Source organism: Pseudophryne corroboree, chromosome 4 (genome assembly GCF_028390025.1).
Source record: "Pseudophryne corroboree isolate aPseCor3 chromosome 4, aPseCor3.hap2, whole genome shotgun sequence".
Classification (NCBI taxonomy): domain Eukaryota; kingdom Metazoa; phylum Chordata; class Amphibia; order Anura; family Myobatrachidae; genus Pseudophryne; species Pseudophryne corroboree.
In genome coordinates this window covers 446,623,897-446,642,579 of record NC_086447.1, presented here as the reverse complement: position 1 = coordinate 446,642,579, position 18,683 = coordinate 446,623,897, and the positions used below count along the sequence as shown (strand labels likewise).

The following is an 18,683-nucleotide window of genomic DNA, read 5'->3' as shown; positions in this document are numbered from 1 at the left end:
TCTCTGGACAGATGGAGGACACCTCGGGATTCAGGGGCGGGGGGCGACCCGAATTCATCCAAACCTAAGTTTGTGGATTTTCTAGATAGTATGCAGTGGGTGGATGCTTGGAGGACTCGGTATCCTACGCTTTGGCAATACTCCTGCTTCTCCAGTACGCACGGCTCCTTCTCCAGAATCGACCTGGCCCTAGTCTCACCTGAGCTCTTACCTAGTATAAAAGATGTCCACGAACGAGGCACGGGGGATGTCTGATCACTCGCCCCTGATGCTGTCTCTGGATGGGGAGTGCCAAAAGGGACAGTCTTATTGGAGGTTGCATCCGTCTTAGTTGACCCAGCTGGGTGACTGCCCGGATTTAGCGCCCATGTGGGAGGGGTTTTTTGCGGATAATGTGGGCACGGCCCCGGTAGTTTGGGATACATTTAAAGCTTATTTACGTGGTACATTGATTGGCAAAATTGCTGCCTGCAAAGTGGCATGTAGGGCGACGGAGAGACAGCTTGAGTCTGAATGCAGGGATCTGGAGACCCGCTATCTGACTGAGGGGACCTCTGCGCTGAAGGCTCGCTGGCTGCTGGCTCAGGAGGCCTGGCTGGCTCACCTTTCGGACAAAAATGCACGCTCCCTCTTGTTTAGGGCTACTAATATATATATATATATATATATATATATATATATATATATATATATATATATATATATATATATATATATATACACAGGCGGACAGACCAGGTAGTTTACTGGCCCATTTGGTGCATTATGACCGACCTGGGACTACGATAGCGCAGATGTCTGGCCCGGACGGTTCCACGGTAGATAACACCCCTGCCATTGCACAGATGTTCCTCTTATACTTTAGGGAGGTTTATGATACTCGGCTCCTCCATGGAGGACTTTGGGGTATATGCAATTGCGGTCGAATTCGCGGCAATTATCGCCGTTTTTTAATTCGACCAAATTCGCCAGGTGAATCCCGGCAGGTGCCTGCCGGGATTCACCATATTCAATGAAAAACGGATTCGCCAGAATCGCGGGCGAAAATCGGCCGATTTGGCGGATTTTGCCGCGATTTTAAAAAACGGGAAAAAACGTGAAAAACCCGAAAAAAAAATGGCGTGGGGTCCCCCCTCCAAAGCATAACCAGCCTCGGGCTCTTTGAGCTGGTCCTGGTTCTAAAAATGCAGGGGAAAAATTGGCCAGGGATCCCCCGTATTTTTAAAACCAGCACCGGGCTCTGCGCCTGATGCTGGTGCCAAAAATACGGGGGACAAAAAGAGTAGGGGTCCCCCGTATTTTTAACACCAGCATCGGGCTCCACTAGCTGGACGGATAATGCCACAGCCGGGGGTCACTTTTATGCCGTGCCCTGCGGCCGTGGCATCAAATATCCAACTAGTCACCCCTGGCCGGGGTACCCTGGGGGAGTGGGGACCCCTTCAATCAAGGGGTCCCCCCCCCCCCAGCCACCCAAGGGCCAGGGGTGAAGCCCGAGGCTGTCCCCCCCCCCATCCAATGGGCTGCGGATGGGGGGGCTGATAGCCTTTGTGATAATAAAAAGATATTGTTTTTTCCATTAGTACTACAAGTCCCAGCAAGCCTCCCCCGCAAGCTGGTACTTGGAGAACCACAAGTACCAGCATGCGGGAGAAAAACGGGCCCGCTGGTACCTGTAGTACTACTGGGAAAAAAATACCCAAATAAAAACAGGACACAGACACCGTGACTTGTACAACTTTATTACATACTGCCGACACACACATACTTACCTATGTTGACACGCCGACTGCCACGGTCGCCGACGATCCGAGGGTACCTGTGAAAAAATTATACTCACCTTCCAGCGTCCAGAGGTACATCCACGTCCAGAGGTAAATCCACGTTCTTGGCAAAAAAACAAACCGAACACCGATCCATACCGGACTAGAAAGGGGTCCAATGTTTTCACATAAGACCCCTTTCTCCCGAATGCCGGGACATCACGTGACTCCTGTCACTGACGTCCCTTCAGCCAATCAGGAAGCGCTACTTCCGTGGCGCTCACCTGATTGGCTGTCCGCTGTCTGTACTGTGACAGCGCATCGCAAAGCCGCTCCATTACTTTCAATGGTGGGAACTTTGCGGGTAGCGGTGGGGTCACCCGCCGGTCAGCCGCTGACCGGCGGGTGACCTCACCGCTAGCCGCTAAGTTCCCACCATTGAATATAATGGAGGGAGCTGTGCGATGCGCTGTCACAGTGCAGACAGCGCTCAGCCAATCAGGTGAGCGCAACGAAGTTGCGCTTCCTGATTGGCTTAGAGACCTGTCAGTGACAGCTGTCACTGACAGGTCTCATTCGTGGAAAGGTGTCCCATGTGTCAGCATGGGACCCCTTTCAGTCCGTTTTTGGTGCGGGTATTTGCGTTTTCTTATTTTGCCAAGTCCGTGGATTTATCTCTGGACCATGGTTGAGGTGAGTATTTTGAACTTTTCTTTACAGGTATCCGTGGATTCTACATGGAGAAGAGGACCGATGTCGGCGTGTGAACATAGGTAAGTATGTGTGTGTCGACGTATGAAATAAAGTTTTACTGTCGACGGTGTGTGTGTCCTGTTTTTATTTGGGTATTTTTTTCCCAGTAGTACTACAGGTACCAGCGGGCCCGTTTTTCTCCCGCATGCTGGTACTTGTGGTTCTCCAAGTACCAGCTTGCGGGGGAGGCTTGCTGGGACTTATAGTACTATTGGAAAAAACAATATCTTTTTATTATCACAAAGGCTATCAGCCCCCCCATCCGCAGCCCATTGGATGGGGGGGACAGCCTCGGGCTTCACCCCTGGCCCTTGGGTGGCTGGGGGGGGGGGACCCCTTGATTGAAGGGGTCCCCACTCCCCCAGGGTACCCCGGCCAGGGGTGACTAGTTGGATATTTAATGCCACGGCCGCAGGGCACGGCATAAAAGTGACCCCCGGCTGTGGCATTATCTGTCCAGCTAGTGGAGCCCGATGCTGGTGTTAAAAATACGGGGGACCCCTACTCTTTTTGTCCCCCGTATTTTTGGCACCAGCACCAGGCGCAGAGCCCGGTGCTGGTTTTAAAAATACGGGGGATCCCCTGTCAATTTTTTCCCCGCATTTTTAGAACCAGGACCAGCTCAATGAGCCCGAGGCTGGTTATGCTTTGGAGGGGGGACCCCACGCCATTTTTTTTTATGATTTTACCCTTCCAGCATAAAAAAAATAAAAAATAAAAAAAATAATATTTTAAAAAATATATAAATAATATTTGTGCCTCCCAAAAAAAAAAAAAAAGTACCTAATCCCTTCTAATATAAATAGATCTGCTATTCCCAAAAAAAAAAACACCAAAAAAAACATGTTTAAAATTTTTTTATTTGTTTTCACCCTCCAAAGTGTGGCGGATTGAAAATGACGAATTTGCTGTCTAAAAGCACTGCTGTCGAATTTCAAAACTTGAATTGAATATGCTTTGGTCGAATTGCAGCACTTGTATCATTGCAGAAAAGTCGAATTTGCAAAAATTCGAATTTCAAAAAGTCGAATTTTGAAAGTCCGTTTTTTGGTCGGAAAGCACTGGATTGCATAGGGGAATTTTTTTTTTTGGTCGAAAATGACCCGAAATTCGACAATTTCGGGAATTCGACCACAATTGCATATACCCCTTAGACCTGTACCTGACGAAAATTCCCCTTTCTAAACTTTCCCCCGAGGCTAGGGACGCTTTGGATGCGCCTTTGATTCTGGAGGAGGTGACGGCGGCGGTGGAGATGTCTCCCAGTGGCAAGTCCCCGGGTAGTGACGGTATCCCCACGGAGCTGTATAAACAGTACATACAATTCTTTGGCCCTAAGTTGCATGAAATGTATACTGATATATTTACCACTAATCACCTTACTCCCTCAATGTCAGAGGCCGTCATTATAGTGCTCCCAAAACCCGGAAAGGACCCCAAACTTTTGGAGTCCTACAGGCCGATCTCTCTCATCCCTACCGATGCCAAGATCCTGGCAAAAATTCTGGCGCTCCGGCTCAACTTAGTGATTGAATCTATAATACATCCGGATCATCCGGCTTGATGCCTGGGAAATCCACGTCCATTAACTTGCGCAGGCTGTACACTATTTTGCAGGCCCCTCATGACTTCTCCTCAGACGCGGTTGTGGTCTCATTGGATGCGGCTAAGGCATTCGACAGCGTCGAGTGGCCTTATCTGTGGGGAGTCATGAGAAGCATGGGCTTTGGCCCTAATTTTATACAATGGATCAAATTGCTATATCAAAATCCACGCGCCAGGTTCTTGGTCAACGGCTACATTTCCTCCTCCTTTCCTCTGACACGGGGCACCAGACAGGGATGCCCCCTTTCTCCTGCCTTGTTTGCCATAGCCATCGAGCCCCTGGCTTGCTTGGTTAGGTCGCATCCGGACATTGGGGGAGTTGATACGGGTACATGCACTGACAAAATAGCCCTTTATGCGGATGACTTGTTGTTATTCCTCCATGATTACGTGGTGGATATGCCTACTGTGTTGCAGGTCATAGAGACATTTGGTGGTTTTTCTGGTCTCCGCATAAACTGGTACAACTCTTTATTTTGCACAGATCATATATGACGCCAAGTAGACTGGCCAGATTTGGGGTCGGTAGTGTTGATGTTTGTCCCAAGTGTGGGGCTGCTGGAGGAACCTTCTGGCACCTTGCATGGGAATGTCCGTCACTGCAGGCGTTCTGGGCTGGGATCGGGTCGATTCTGGAACACACGGGGATATCGAGAGGTTTGCTGACTCCGAGATTTTGTATTTTGTGGGTGGGTGGTCCTGACTCTGGGTCTCAGTGGGAGGGCATGTATGCCCGTAGTATGTGCGCCCTTGCTAAGGTGTGTATTGCACGGGCATGGATGGCTCCGCATTCTCCCACGATATCTGCTTATAAAGTTTTGGTGAATGATACTCTATTGAAAGACCGCTATGTATATATGAAAAATAATGCACTCACCAAATACGAGAAAATATGGTCTCCTTGGATCAATTCAGCATACTCATCCCTTGCCCTTTGGATTTAGGGGGCACTGACCGTAACTGCGACGCGTTCTCTGGACCTAGAGGAGCCGAGCCGGACCTCTCTCTCTCCTTTACTTTAGCTTATGTTATTTATTTTGCTATTGTATCTCACCTCACACACTCGGGTAGTTATAGGTTTGACGGGTTTGTGTTTGTTTTTTGGGGGTTTTGTTTTGGGTTAAGGGGTTGTGGGCTATATTTGGCCTGCTAGTTGGGGTAGTTACCATAATGGTTCGGAGAGAAAATTTAAAATGTTAAGTATGTGGATCATGATTTGTATACGGACTTCGGTAAATATGTATTCTGTGGGGGAACAATGCAAAGTATATTGTATAATGTCAACTATGTTTCCCAGCGTACACTGAAATGTCTGTACCATTAATTACTTTGTTGAATAAAAACACTCTATTCAAAAAAAATGCAATTCACAAATTGTATCTTCAACAGGTGGTGGTCAAGGTTCCCCTACTTCATCAAGGGAGGGTATATTACTCAACCCTGTTTGTAGTCCCGAAACCGGACGGTTCGGTCAAATCCATTTTAAATTTAAAATCCCTGAACCTATACTTGAAAAGGTTCAAGTTCAAGAGGGAATCGCTCAGAGCGGTCATCGCCAGCCTGGAAGGGGGGGATTTTATGGTATCCCTGGACATAAAGGATGCATACCTTCATGTTCCCATATATCCACCTCATCAGGCGTACCTGAGATTTGTGGTACAGGATTGTCATTACCAATTTCAGACGTTGCCGTTTGGGCTTTCCACGGCCCCGAGGATTTTCACCAAGGTAATGGCGGAAATGATGGTGCTCCTGCGCAAGCAGGGTGTCACAATTATCCCGTACTTGGACGATCTCCTCATAAAGGCGAGATCAAGAGAGCAGTTGCTGAGCAGCGTGTCACTTTCACTGAAAGTGTTACAGCAACACGGCTGGATTCTCAATATCTCGAAGTCGCAGCTGGTTCCTACGACTCGTCTGACCTTCTTGGGCATGATTCTGGATACGGACCAGAAAAGAGTTTATCTTCCAATAGAAAAGGCTCAGGAACTCATGACCCTGGTCAGGAACCTATTGAAGCCAAAAAAGGTGTCCGTGCATCACTGCACTCGTGTCCTGGGAAAGATGGTGGCATCGTACGAGGCCATTCCCTTCGGCAGGTTCCATGCGAGGACCTTCCAATGGGACCTACTGGACAAGTGGTCCGGGTCACATCTACAAATTCATTAGTTGATTGCCCTGTCCCCCAGGGCCAGGGTATCTCTCCTGTGGTGGCTACAGAGTGCTCATCTTCTAGAGGGCCGCAGGTTCGGCATTCAGGACTGGGTTCTGGTGACCACGGACGCGAGCCTCCGAGGTTGGGGAGCAGTCACACAGGGAAGAAACTTCCAAGGGCTTTGAAAAAGTCAAGAGGCTTGTCTTCACATCAACGTCCTGGAGCTGAGGGCCATATACAACGCCCTTCGTCAAGCGGAGACCTTACTTCGCAACCTACTAGTTCTGATTCAGTCAGACAACATCACCGCGGTGGCTCATGTAAACCACCAAGGCGGCACAAGGAGCAGAGTGGCGATGGCGGAAGCCGCCAGGATTCTGCGCTTGGCGGAAAATCATGTAAGCGCACTGTCAGCAGTGTTCATTCCGGGAGTGGACAACTGGGGAGCAGACTTCCTCAGCAAGCACGACCTGCATCCAGGAGAGTGGGGACTTCATCAGGAAGTCTTTGCACAGATTGCAAGTCAGTGGGCACTGCCCCAGATAGACATGATGGCGTCCCGCCTCAACAAAAAGCTACAGAGGTATTGCGCCAGGTCAAGAGACCCTCAGGCGGTGGCTGTGGACGCCCTAGTGACACCGTGGGTGTTCCAGTCGGTCTATGTATTTCCTCCTCTTCATCTCATCCCAAAGGTGTTGAGAATAATAAGAAAAAGAGGAGTACAGACAATTCTCATTGTTCCAGATTGGCCGCGAAGGGCCTGGTATCCGGATCTGCAGGAGAGTCTCACAGAAGATCCGTGGCCTCTTCCTCTAAGGCAGGACCTGTTGCAACAGGTGCCCTGTTTGTTCCAAGACTTACCGCGGCTGCGTTTGACGGCATGGCGGTTGAACGCCGTGTCCTAGCGGAAAAGGGCATTCCGGATGAGGTCATTCCTACTCTGATAAAAGCTAGGAAGGACATGACTGCTAAACATTATCACCGTATATGGCGAAAGTATGTTTCTTGGTGTGAGGCCAGGAATGCTCCTACGGAAGAATCCCATCTGGGCCGTTTCCTTCACTTCCTACAAACTGGAGTGAATTTGGGCCTAAAATTAGGCTCTATTAAGGTTCAGATTTCGGCCTTATCCATTTTCTTTCAGAAAGAATTAGCTTCTCTTCCAGAAGTACAGACTTTTGTGAAGGGAGTGCTGCATATTCAGCCTCCTTTTGTACCTCCAGTGGCGCCTTGGGACCTGAATGTGGTGTTGAGTTTCCTTAAGTCGCACTGGTTTGAACCACTTAAAACGGTGGAGTTAAAGTATCTCACTTGGAAGGTGGTCATGTTGTTAGCCTTGGCTTCGGCTAGGCGAGTGTCGGAATTGGCGGTTTTGTCTCATAAAAGCCCCCTATCTGGTTTCCCATTTGGATAGAGCGGAATTGCGGACCCGTCCTCAATTTTTGCCTAAGGTGGTGTCATCTTTTCATATGAACCAACCTATTGTGGTGCCTGTGGCTATGCGAGACTTGGAGGATTCCGAGTCCCTTGATGTGGTCAGGGCTTTGAAAATTTACGTGGCCAGAACGGCTAGAGTCAGAAAAACAGAAGCACTGTTTGTCCTGTATGCAGCCAACAAGGTTGGCGCTCCTGCTTCAAAGCAGACTATTGCTCGCTGGATCTGTAACACGATTCAGCAGGCTCATTCTATGGCTGGATTGCCGTTACCAAAATGGTCAAGGCCCATTCCACTAGGAAGGTGGGCTCTTCTTGGGCGGCTGCCCGAGGGGTCTCGGCACTACAGCTGTGCCGAGCTGCTACTTTGTCGGGTTCAAACACCTTTGCAAAATTCTATAAGTTTGATACCCTGGCTGAGGAGGACCTCCTGTTTGCTCAATCGGTGCTGCAGAGTCATCCGCACTCTCCCGCCCGTTTGGGAGCTTTGGTATAATCCCCATGGTCCTTACGGAGTCCCCAGCATCCTCTAGGACGTAAGAGAAAATAAGATTTTAAACCTACCGGTAAATCTTTTTCTCGTAGTCCGTAGAGGATGCTGGGCGCCCGTCCCAAGTGCAGACTACTTTCTGCAAGACTTGTATATAGTTTTGCTTACTTAAAGGGTTATGTTATAGTTTCATTGGTCTCGGACTGATGCTATGTTGTTTTTCATACTGTTAACTGGTTAGTATATCACAAGTTATACGGTGTGAATGGTGTGGGCTGGTATGAATCTTGTCCTTGGATTAATAAAAATCCTTTCCTCGTACTGTCCGTCTCCTCTGGGCACAGTTTCTCTAACGGAGGTCTGGAGGAGGGGCATAGAGGGAGGAGCCAGTGCACGCCCATACCTAAAGTTCTTTCTTAAAGTGCCCATGTCTCCTGCGGAGCCCGTCTATCCCCATGGTCCTTACGGAGTCCCCAGCATCCTCTACGGACTACGAGAAAAAGATTTACTGGTAGGTTTAAAATCTTATTTATTACTGCCAGTTATTTGTATAGCGCACACATATTCCGCACCGCTTTTCAGAGAATATTTGGATATTCACATCAGTCCCTGTCCAGTGAAGCTTACACTCAATATTCCCTATTACATGTACATACAGACACATTCACACTAGGGTTAATTGTTGCTGGAATCCAATTAACCTACCAGTGTATTTTTGGATTGTGGGAGGAAACCGGAGTACCTGGAGGAAACCCACGCAAGTACGGGGAGAATATACAAACTCCACACAGTTAGAGACGTGGTGGGAATCGAACCCATGAACTCAGTGCTGTGAGGCAGTAATGCTAATCATTACACCATCCGTACAATAAAATATCCGTCTCAAATTAAATCAGATCATCCTGTCATGGAAGAAGAGACTTATGGCTCACCTACTTCTATGAATTTAATTTCACCATATAAGGAAACTACTAGCAGTTGCAGGATTATCAGTGATTGTTACAGTTTTCCATTAATGCTTAGAACATTTTTATGTTTTAATTTTGTATTGAAACATTGTTTTAATCATATAAACTTAAACTAATCACATCTGCTAATTTGACTGCATGTTTAAGATGATTCCTAGCTGTGCATTACATTTCATACTTTGCCCGGTGGCTGAGCAAGCTCTGAGCAAAGTAGTAAATGAAAGATCATAGATGGTTAGCTTTTCATCTTCAGCTGTTACTTTATTAAACCATTGTCCCCAATACAGTAAATGGCTAAAGTGCTTTTAACAATTCTTCTAATTTTCTTCTGCATTTATTTTTCAGACTGAGGCTGCTGGGCTTCCAACATGCATAGAGCTGTGTGTGCGGGCACTACGCTTGGAGTCCAGTGAGAATGCCAAGGTGAAAATCTCAATCTGCAAGACAATCTCCTGTTTATTGCCTGATGACTTGGAGGTCAAGAGAGCTTGTCAACTTACAGAGTTTCTTCTGGAGCCCACAGTGGATGCATACTATGCTGTAGAGATGTTATACAACCAACCGGACCAAAAATATGATGAGGAAAGTCTTCCAGTACCAAACTCCCTGCGCTGCGAGCTCCTGCTGGTCTTGAAAACCCGATGGCCGTTTGATCCAGAGTTTTGGGATTGGAAAACTTTGAAACGTCAGTGTCTGGCATTAATGGGAGAAGAGGCTTCTATTGTTTCTTCGATTGATGAGCTAAATGACAATGAGGCATATGACCCAGTGGATGATTACCAAGAATTGACAAAGGACCCTACATTAAACGGACTTGATTGCTTTGGTGGAAGCACACCTATTAAGGAGGGTCGCGAAAAAAAGCCGAAAAAGAGAAATACTAACAAAAAAATTAAAGAACATGGAGGCATATCTGCAAGATTTAGAAACTGGCAAGCCTATATGCAATACTGTGTATTATGTGACAAGGAGTTCCTGGGACACAGGATAATTCGGCATGCCCAAAAGCATTGCATAGATGGTATCTACAGTTGTCCAATATGTGCAAAACAGTATACCACTAAAGAAACCTTTGTTCCACATGTAACATTACACGTTAAGCAATCCTGCAAAGAGAGACTGGAAACTATGGAACCCCTCAGGAAACTGGCGAGGTTGCCTAAGAAAAAACGGACAAATAAAAATAAAAAGTCTGTGACCGTTATAAAACAAGAGCGGCAAGTAAAGAAGAACACCATTTACGCAGATGATTTTATAGTATTTAATGATAATGACAATTCTGATGAAAACGATGAAAAAGATAATCAACCTGAGAATTTAGAAGCAGAACAGCGAGTACTCGCCAATGAGTTCCCATGTCCTGTACTATTCTGCAACAAAGGATTCAAATATTTCAAAAATTTAATTGCACATGTGAGGGGGCACAAAGATAGTGAAGAAGCTGCACGTTTCCTTGAGATACAAAGTAAAAAAGTAGTCTGTCAGTATTGTAGGCGGCAGTTTGTTAGTCTAACTCACTTAAATGATCATTTGCAAATGCATTGTGGAAGTCGACCTTATATATGCATACAAATGAAGTGCAAGGCAAGCTTTGAGACTTACACAGACTTACTGGCACACAAAAAGGAGCATCATGATTTCAGAGCAAAGTGTATGTTCCCAAAGTGTGGAAGAATCTTTACTGCAGCTTACATGCTCTTTGACCATGAAGCACAACACTATAACACATTCACTTGTAAGATATCTGCTTGTGGAAAGATTTTTCATTCTCAGCTTCAGTTAGAGCAGCACTTATGTGAGCATCCTGCAGAGTCCCCCGTGCCACAGTCCAACAAAACAGCTGAAATGGCTAAATTAGTTGCTAATAGAAAGAGTGCTACAGTCAAACAAGAATCACTACCAGAATGTAATGTAAACAGCACTTTTAATGCAGTATCCTTAAATTCAGCAGATGTTCCCAGTTCTACAAAGTCTAAGGATCATAGTTTACCTGAAACATCAGTATTGGAACAGAAAGTGTCTACTAGTGGACTGGAGAACTCTGTGCATTTGCTTGACCAGCTTCTTCCACCTCCTCATGCTATCTCTACTACAAATTTGCTTACTCAGGTTTTACCAGCACCCTCTATTGTACAGAATATGTTGCCTAAAGCAGACCTATTGATTAACACTACTTTCTCCGCAGATTCTAGAAATGTTCAACGGCCAAGTCTTGTTGAAGGGTTTCCTGGTATTTTAAATCAAAACAAACTAATTGATAGAACCACAGATTATGCAAATCAAACTCGAACAAGAGCACATCCGGGTTTTGAAGACCATTGTTTGTCAGTATTTCAAGAGGGTAAAGCCAGCTGTACAGATTATACAAATAAAAATCAGGTTGGTGCTGTGAATTGTACTGATGTCAAAATTGAGGCAGAAGAGCAGATAAATATAATGCATTTTAATGAAACTGCTCAACTGTGTGATAACAATTTAGTTATGTCTGGCTATGAAGAAAGTGCGAAGTCTGAAAATCTTCTGTCATTATCACTTGAAACCAGTAACACACTTTCTAATGTTTTGCCAACTGCCAATAATGCTACAGTGAAGCCTCTTCTACCAGTCGAAAGATTCAAATGCAATGTAGAGGGATGTCCCCGAATATACAATTCTGTACAGAGTATTGGAAAACATATGAAAAGTGCTCACCCTGATCATTATGATTTCTTTAAAATGGAACGCAAGAACAGGAAAAAACAAAGGGCTGGAACATTTGTACCACCATCTGATGAAAAACCTACTTATTGTATACTTGCAGAGCCTGATGTGCCAAATAAATCTGGTTTTCAGCCACCGCTTCAGAGCACCGCAAACTCCAGTTTTTGTAATCAGTTACAACACCTCCCAAATCCAGTCTTCCCAACACATCTTGAGAACTTGGTCAACCCATTACTGAATTCTGCAGAAACAGTCATATCCCAAGGTTTGTCAAAAAATGTTGCTGAAACACTCTTGGGGCCTGAAGTGGGAAATTTGAGTAATGCTGCCTTGACATCACAAATTGAAGATTTGGCAAAGGTTTTACCAATGAAATTTGAAAACGGTTCTGATCCTTTTCTGCCAATGCCAACCGAAAATGATCCTCTGCCGGTTTTATCTTCACTGAGTGGAAGTACAGTGTTTTCTCAGCTAGGAGGTAATTCAGATTTAGCTGGTGGTGAGAGTACAAGCTCTGTGTTCTTGAAAGAAGAAACAGAAACCTCCTTTTCCAAACAAGGTGATGGCACGGACATTGATGCAACTTTTAACTTGGATAAGTCATCTAGCATGCTTTCAAATTCTGGAGATAAAAAGACTACAACTGGGAGAACTACCAGAAATAGAGAGAGAAAGCCAAAGCACAGCCCTCGTGCAAAGTGTCCAGCTATCATTAGAGATGGAAAATTTATCTGCAGCAGGTGTTTTCGAGTGTTTACTAACCCACGATCATTGGGAGGCCATTTGTCAAAGAGGACTGTGTGTAAGCCCCATAATGATTATGATGTTTCCCCAGTTCCACAAATTGACGGTCAGTCTTCTGTTTTGGCAAGCATGATACTTTCATCTGGTCCAAAGCGAAGAGCAAAGTCATCTGCACAAACTTTTTGTCCTAAAAAGGCTATCAAAGAGGAGCCTTTTCTGACACCTGTTCAGCCTGAAAGTGAAAGTTCTCAATATTTGCATAGTGGACTCGCACATCCTAGTATCTCAAGCTTTACTCCATGTGAAGATAAAATTGAGAGGCCAATTAAGCAAAACATTGAAGCCCCAGAAAATGTAGGTGGTAGACAGCTGCATCCTAACATAACTTCAGCTGAGTGCATTCCCAGTAATCCTCAAATAAACACAGCTGAACCCTTAAATCTTACCACAACCCAAGTCCTCCAACCTAGCTCCAGCCTCAAGGATGGAAACAGTCTAGAAAACGTTCATGTGAACAGTTGTACTGATCAAATTGATCTTCCAGACAAGAAACACCTCATGACTGAAAATGGTTTGTACCCAAATACAGTTATTAATTCAGTTGAAGAGAACAGTTGCATACAAAAACCAGTAAGCAGCACTCGAGTATCTGTCATTAGTGGTCCCCGAAGTTCTTGTTTAGCCACCACCAAGAAAAGGAGCAGCAGTTCTAAGAGGAAGAAAAAAAGTGACACCCCTGCCACAGTGGAGGCTACACATGAGCTTGCAAAAAATATCTTGGCAGCAGTAGGGGGAAATCTACAGATGTCCACTGAGCTGCAACCAAACTTTATGACATATGGGTCTGACATTTTGGAAAACCTAGCAAAACATTTGAGCAGCGCTGATAAAGAACTGTTTATGTCTTGTATCAATGAAAGTCTTAAAGCTAGCTCAGAGACACATGCTGCATGTCCGCTTCCTATAAAGGCAGAAAAAAGTGAGCCACAGCTCCTTCCTGCTTACACCCCTGACCAGAAAGAGACTGAAAAGCTAGATATACATCCAGAATTCAGGGATAAGCCATTTCAAAATATGACTCCTGACACAACTGAAACTTACTCTTTTAATGGTAATGTTCAAAGTGTGTGTTCCACTTTGCCCCACAGTCAGGTCAGTGTGAATGGCAGTATAGACGGTATACCTGGGGTCATGCACAACATAAATTCTGTAAGCACTGCTTTCAGCCCACCTAACAAAATGAACATACCTGTGTGTTCAGTCTCACCAACCCAAGAAACTAGTTTTAAGTATGACGATCAAGTTTTGGAGATCATGGACTTGGTACAAAAGTTACAGATTGTGGATATGAAGCCTGAACGTTTAGAAGAAGATATGTGCCCTCCTAGTGAGAGTGTACCCATAATGTCCAGTGTAATTGTTCCAAATCCAAGTCTGAGTCTAGTGTCTGAAGAAATACCTGAAGTGTCTAAATCATTAGTTGAAAAATGTAATGCTAAGCCTTTCATATGTCATGAGGAGGACTGCAACTATTGTGCAATGACTAAGGATGCTTTGTTTAAGCATTATACTAAAGTTCATTATTACACGACAGAAAAACTGGAAGAAATCAAGAAACATCAGCTAAAGTTTGCCCCTTTCAGATGTGTTGTACCTTCATGTACTAAAACCTTCACAAGAAACTCAAATCTCAGAGCCCATTGTCAAGCAATGCATCATTTTACATCTGATCAAATGGTAAAATTAAAAATAAAAAGACCGTATGGAAGGAAATCTTTTAGTGAAAGTACTGACTTTTCTCCTGAAATGCCCAACAGAAGCCCTGATGGTAAAACGTTTATGGAGTCATATGATGTTGCAAAAGTTATAAAACCAGAACCTGAGCTATATCAAGATGTACCAGTCATGAAAACAGTGGAACTTCCCAAAGTTCAAGAAAGTAAATCACCCCTTCATTTGCCTTCTCAAGACTCCCATTTAATGCCTAATCAGAAAAGCAAGAAAGGACCAAAGATACGGAAAAAGCGAAAGGAAAAGGAGCTGAAGCGCAAAAAAACAATACATAAAGATGCCAAGCCCACCCAGGGACCTACGTCTTATAAACCCTATCAGTGTGTTCACCAGGGCTGCACGGCAGCTTTTACTATACAACAAAACTTAATACTTCATTATCAGGCTGTTCATAGGTCAGAAGCATTTAAATTCTCATTGGAAGAAGACTTAAAAGAGGAACGGGATGATAATAGCAATGGCCTGATCCTCAAAGAGTTCCGGTGTACAGAGAGTGATTGCTCTAGAATTTTTGCAAGTTTTTCTAGCTTAATACAGCACTATGTGAAGCTTCATGAGATGATTGCAGAGGAAATTGAAAATGTTTTATCTTTTGTAAATGGAGGACCATTTAAATGTGATCAGACACAATGCACGGCTAGTTTTACCTCTTGTTCCGGCTACATTGAACATCTTGAAGAAGTACATGATCTTAAAATGAAGAGTGTAAAGTTGGAGGGAGAAGAAATGTATAAGTGTGACTGTGAAGGTTGTGACCGCATCTATGCTACTCGGTCAAATTTGCTTAGGCATATTTTTCGCAAGCACAAAGATAAACATAAGGAACATTTAATCAGACCACGGAAAATGAGTGATCCAGACAATACTGATGACAAAGCACAAAAAGAAAAACCTAGGCTGCCCAAACCTAAGTGTGAAAATGAAGGAGCCGGGGGCCCTAAAACAAAGCGACGTAAAGAAAGTAAGGAAAAATGTCTAAAAAAAAAATTGGGGAATATTAAGCCCGGGCCTTCAACTCTTAAATATGGTAGACATACATATTCATTAAAAGCTAAGGATGCTGCTTTGGCAGAATGCATAGAGTGTCATACAAAACAATATCCTTGTATGGTACGTGGATGTACTTCTATTGTTGCCACTGAACACAATATTATTAGGCATTATAAATCTCACAAACTTGCTAGGGCATTCATTTTAAGACACCGAAAAACACTGATTGTGTGCAAAAGGCGTGGACGCACCAAAGCTAAAGAAGTCCCTTTGCCTCTCAACACAGAGCCAGTGTTAGACATTAAAAAAGCAGAAGTTAATGAGGCTCCAATTGAGGCATCAGTTCCTATAGAAAAGCCAACTAGTTCTGCAGTACTGGAAAGCAGCGATGAATCCACAATTTCAACGTTCCAACAGAGTGAAACTGAAAAGAATGAAATGGATGAACTTACCGAACTGTTTATTTCAAAACTAAGCAATGACGACAGCACTAGCTCAGACAGCCAAGCAAAAGCATCATCCTTATTAAGCAGCGATTTTCAGGAAACAAGCTCATGTTATTCTGAACCACAAAGGGTGCTCGGTGTTGTAAAAGGACTCGATAAACAAACACCAGTTATTCCAAATAGAAAGAGAAAAATTGATACACCAGATGAAACCCTGTCTGCCGACACTAGTAGCACACTCAGCTGTGAGGAGACGTTACTTCCTGACAGTCCTTCTGATGACACACCAGCATTTGACTTGGGCTCATTCAAACCTATGGGATTTGAAGTGTCATTCCTTAAATTCCTAGAAGAATCTGCTGTCAAGGAAAAAAAACCTGTAGATAGTGTTAATTTCAATACTGACCTAGAGACGGGACTGCAGCCAAGTGAAAAAATGCGAAGGCTCTCTGTGGATGAGGACTTTGACACAGATATATATTTGCTCTTTGATAACCCTTCACATCTACCTAACCTGGACAATGTAAGAATTGTTTTAGACGAAGCATTCAGTGACTATATTGAACTTATCGTCAAGCAGCTTAATGAACTGAAACCTGTTGTGGTTCTTAAACATGAAATTTACTGCGATGAATTTGATAACGCTGCAGAGGAACAAAATATAGAACTAGATGGAGAAGCTACAGTATAGAGAGGTCCTACTACATTTACAGCCTGTACAGTTTTATTGTGAACTAGAAACCATCACGCATGCAGATAAATGCAGTTTTATTATTTTCTTGTTGTTGTGAGTGACTTAACCTGGCCAAAAAAATACAGAAAAAAGAAAAATATGCCATGGCAGAAGTCATGCAATGTTTTTATTCCATGTTATCCCTATGGGACTAGAGGAAATATATTGTTTATTCAGTTTTGTAAATATGATTTCAAATCCTCATTTCCACAAATGAACAATTTGTGTATTGTGTGTGGGATTTGGTATATTCGCCAAGTTCACTACTCCATGTATAACAGGTTACTTGTATATAATGTTTATGAGTTTGTTTTTGGGAGGGTGGGGGTGATCCTTTTGTAAATATCACTGTAATACATTTGCTGCCTAAACTATTAAATTACACGTTTATATTCTGGATTTTAATTTGTAATCAAGTGATCACATTCTTTTTAAGAAATTTTGTATTTGCATTACTTTTGGTTGCAGATTTTATGTACATACTTAAACAAAGCATCTATTGAAATTTTTTAATGTGTAAATACTTGAAAATTTGGTTACTTATTACATGTGGATGATGGTTCTTGCTGGAAATCGGACTGTGTAGCGTTAACACATGCCACACGTATTAGGCACCTTGTGCATTACAATATATTACTTGTAATGACATCCCCTCCATCTCCATATATTAGAACTGGTGGCAAGAGTTGCCACTTCCTGTTTTAAATGTATTGAGTGTTTTTACAGTAAAGCAAATACTGTCCATAGATATAAAGGTCAATAGCACCACCTGTGGGCTTGAATAAAATTGCACAAATGTTCCTGGTATTATTGAATGGATTGTTTCTGAAATGTAGTGAGTAAGTAGAGGTCTGACATTTTTCAATTGAGTTATACTGTAGTACATGCGTAATTGTGAGTATGTAGTTTTACTGAAACAGCGGCCTACATCAGTGTTTCACAAACATTGTCATAACACTCCTCCTTACAGTCCAGGTTTGAAGGGTATCCATGTTTGAGGAGACTTAATTTATACTTGCCATTTTGATTTAACCATCTGTGCTCAAGCATTGATTTCCTTTAAAGCCTTGACTGTTAAATAGATTTGAAGACTCAATTTGGGAAACGCTAGTATACACAACCGCAAGATTTGCAGACCATTTTATATCATTCTATCTTATTTAATGACATAGTTCTTCAGTGTGCCTGCCATGTATTATTTAAGTATAAGTCTACCGGTTTCACTTAATTAAACCCAAGAGTCTTTTATTAGCTGCATCAGGTACTTGGCATAGAGTGGTAACATGTCATTGAAGTATTATCTTTTGAAACACTTTATGCAATCTATATCCCTTAACCGTAATGAAATCTGAGCACAAAGCTTCCTGCATTTGAGGTTTGAATTACTGTGGTGTTTTTCAAAGGACACGGTGGTGGCAGCTGGCTATGGGTGGAATGCATGCAGAGTTTTTACATGAGAAAAGAGCTACTATTCCACCTTTTTAAAATATTTTCTAGTACAGTCTTAAGCAGTTAGGTAGGCACTAGCAACCTGATACGTAACCTCTTAAATTATTTAATGGGAAATAATTTGAAAATATAGCGTTCATTTTATCAGACTAGGCTTAAGTTAGATGACTTCTATGGGGGACTTCAATTATTGGCATTCATTTACAGCAGGCTAATTAAAGCAGTGGGGCTATTCAATTAGTCACGCAGGCTGCAGTTAGCAAGGATTTTTTTTTTAGAGTCTGAGCAGGGTGCCGCAGTCATTTTGACCCATAGGTCCAGAATCTTATCCTGGATTCTATACGTTGATGCACATTAAAACTGTACTTTTCTGGAGGAGAACAAGTGGCCCTAAATGAATAGTCAAGGCGTTAAAGCCTGAGGTTACCACCCTTTCTCACAAATTACTGCATTTAATTTAATCCCCCCCCCCCCCCCCCCCTTCCCTCCTTTAATCTGCATGGTTTAAAAGTGGACATTAATTGTCTATTCAGTGGAATTTTTCAGCAGCAAGTAGAATAGTTTGTAATATTTCAATAATCCTGAATACGGTTGAAAGAATTTGTCTTAGATTACAAGATTACCCTTTAAAATGTTCCATAATGCAGCCTGCAGTAGCTTTT

The 18,683-nt window shown here is 43.5% G+C and overlaps 1 protein-coding gene across 1 annotated transcript in view; it reads left to right on the top strand.

Annotated features, from left to right (window-relative positions):
- ZNF292 (zinc finger protein 292) overlaps positions 1-17,372 on the top strand; it is a 126,793-nt gene extending 109,421 nt beyond the window's left edge. The window contains exon 8 of the mRNA XM_063916944.1: positions 9,514-17,372. Coding sequence (XP_063773014.1) covers positions 9,514-16,530 — 7,017 coding nt within the window. The 3' untranslated portion in view covers positions 16,531-17,372. The remainder of the gene's footprint in view (positions 1-9,513) is intronic.
- Positions 17,373-18,683: the final 1,311 nt, after the last annotated feature.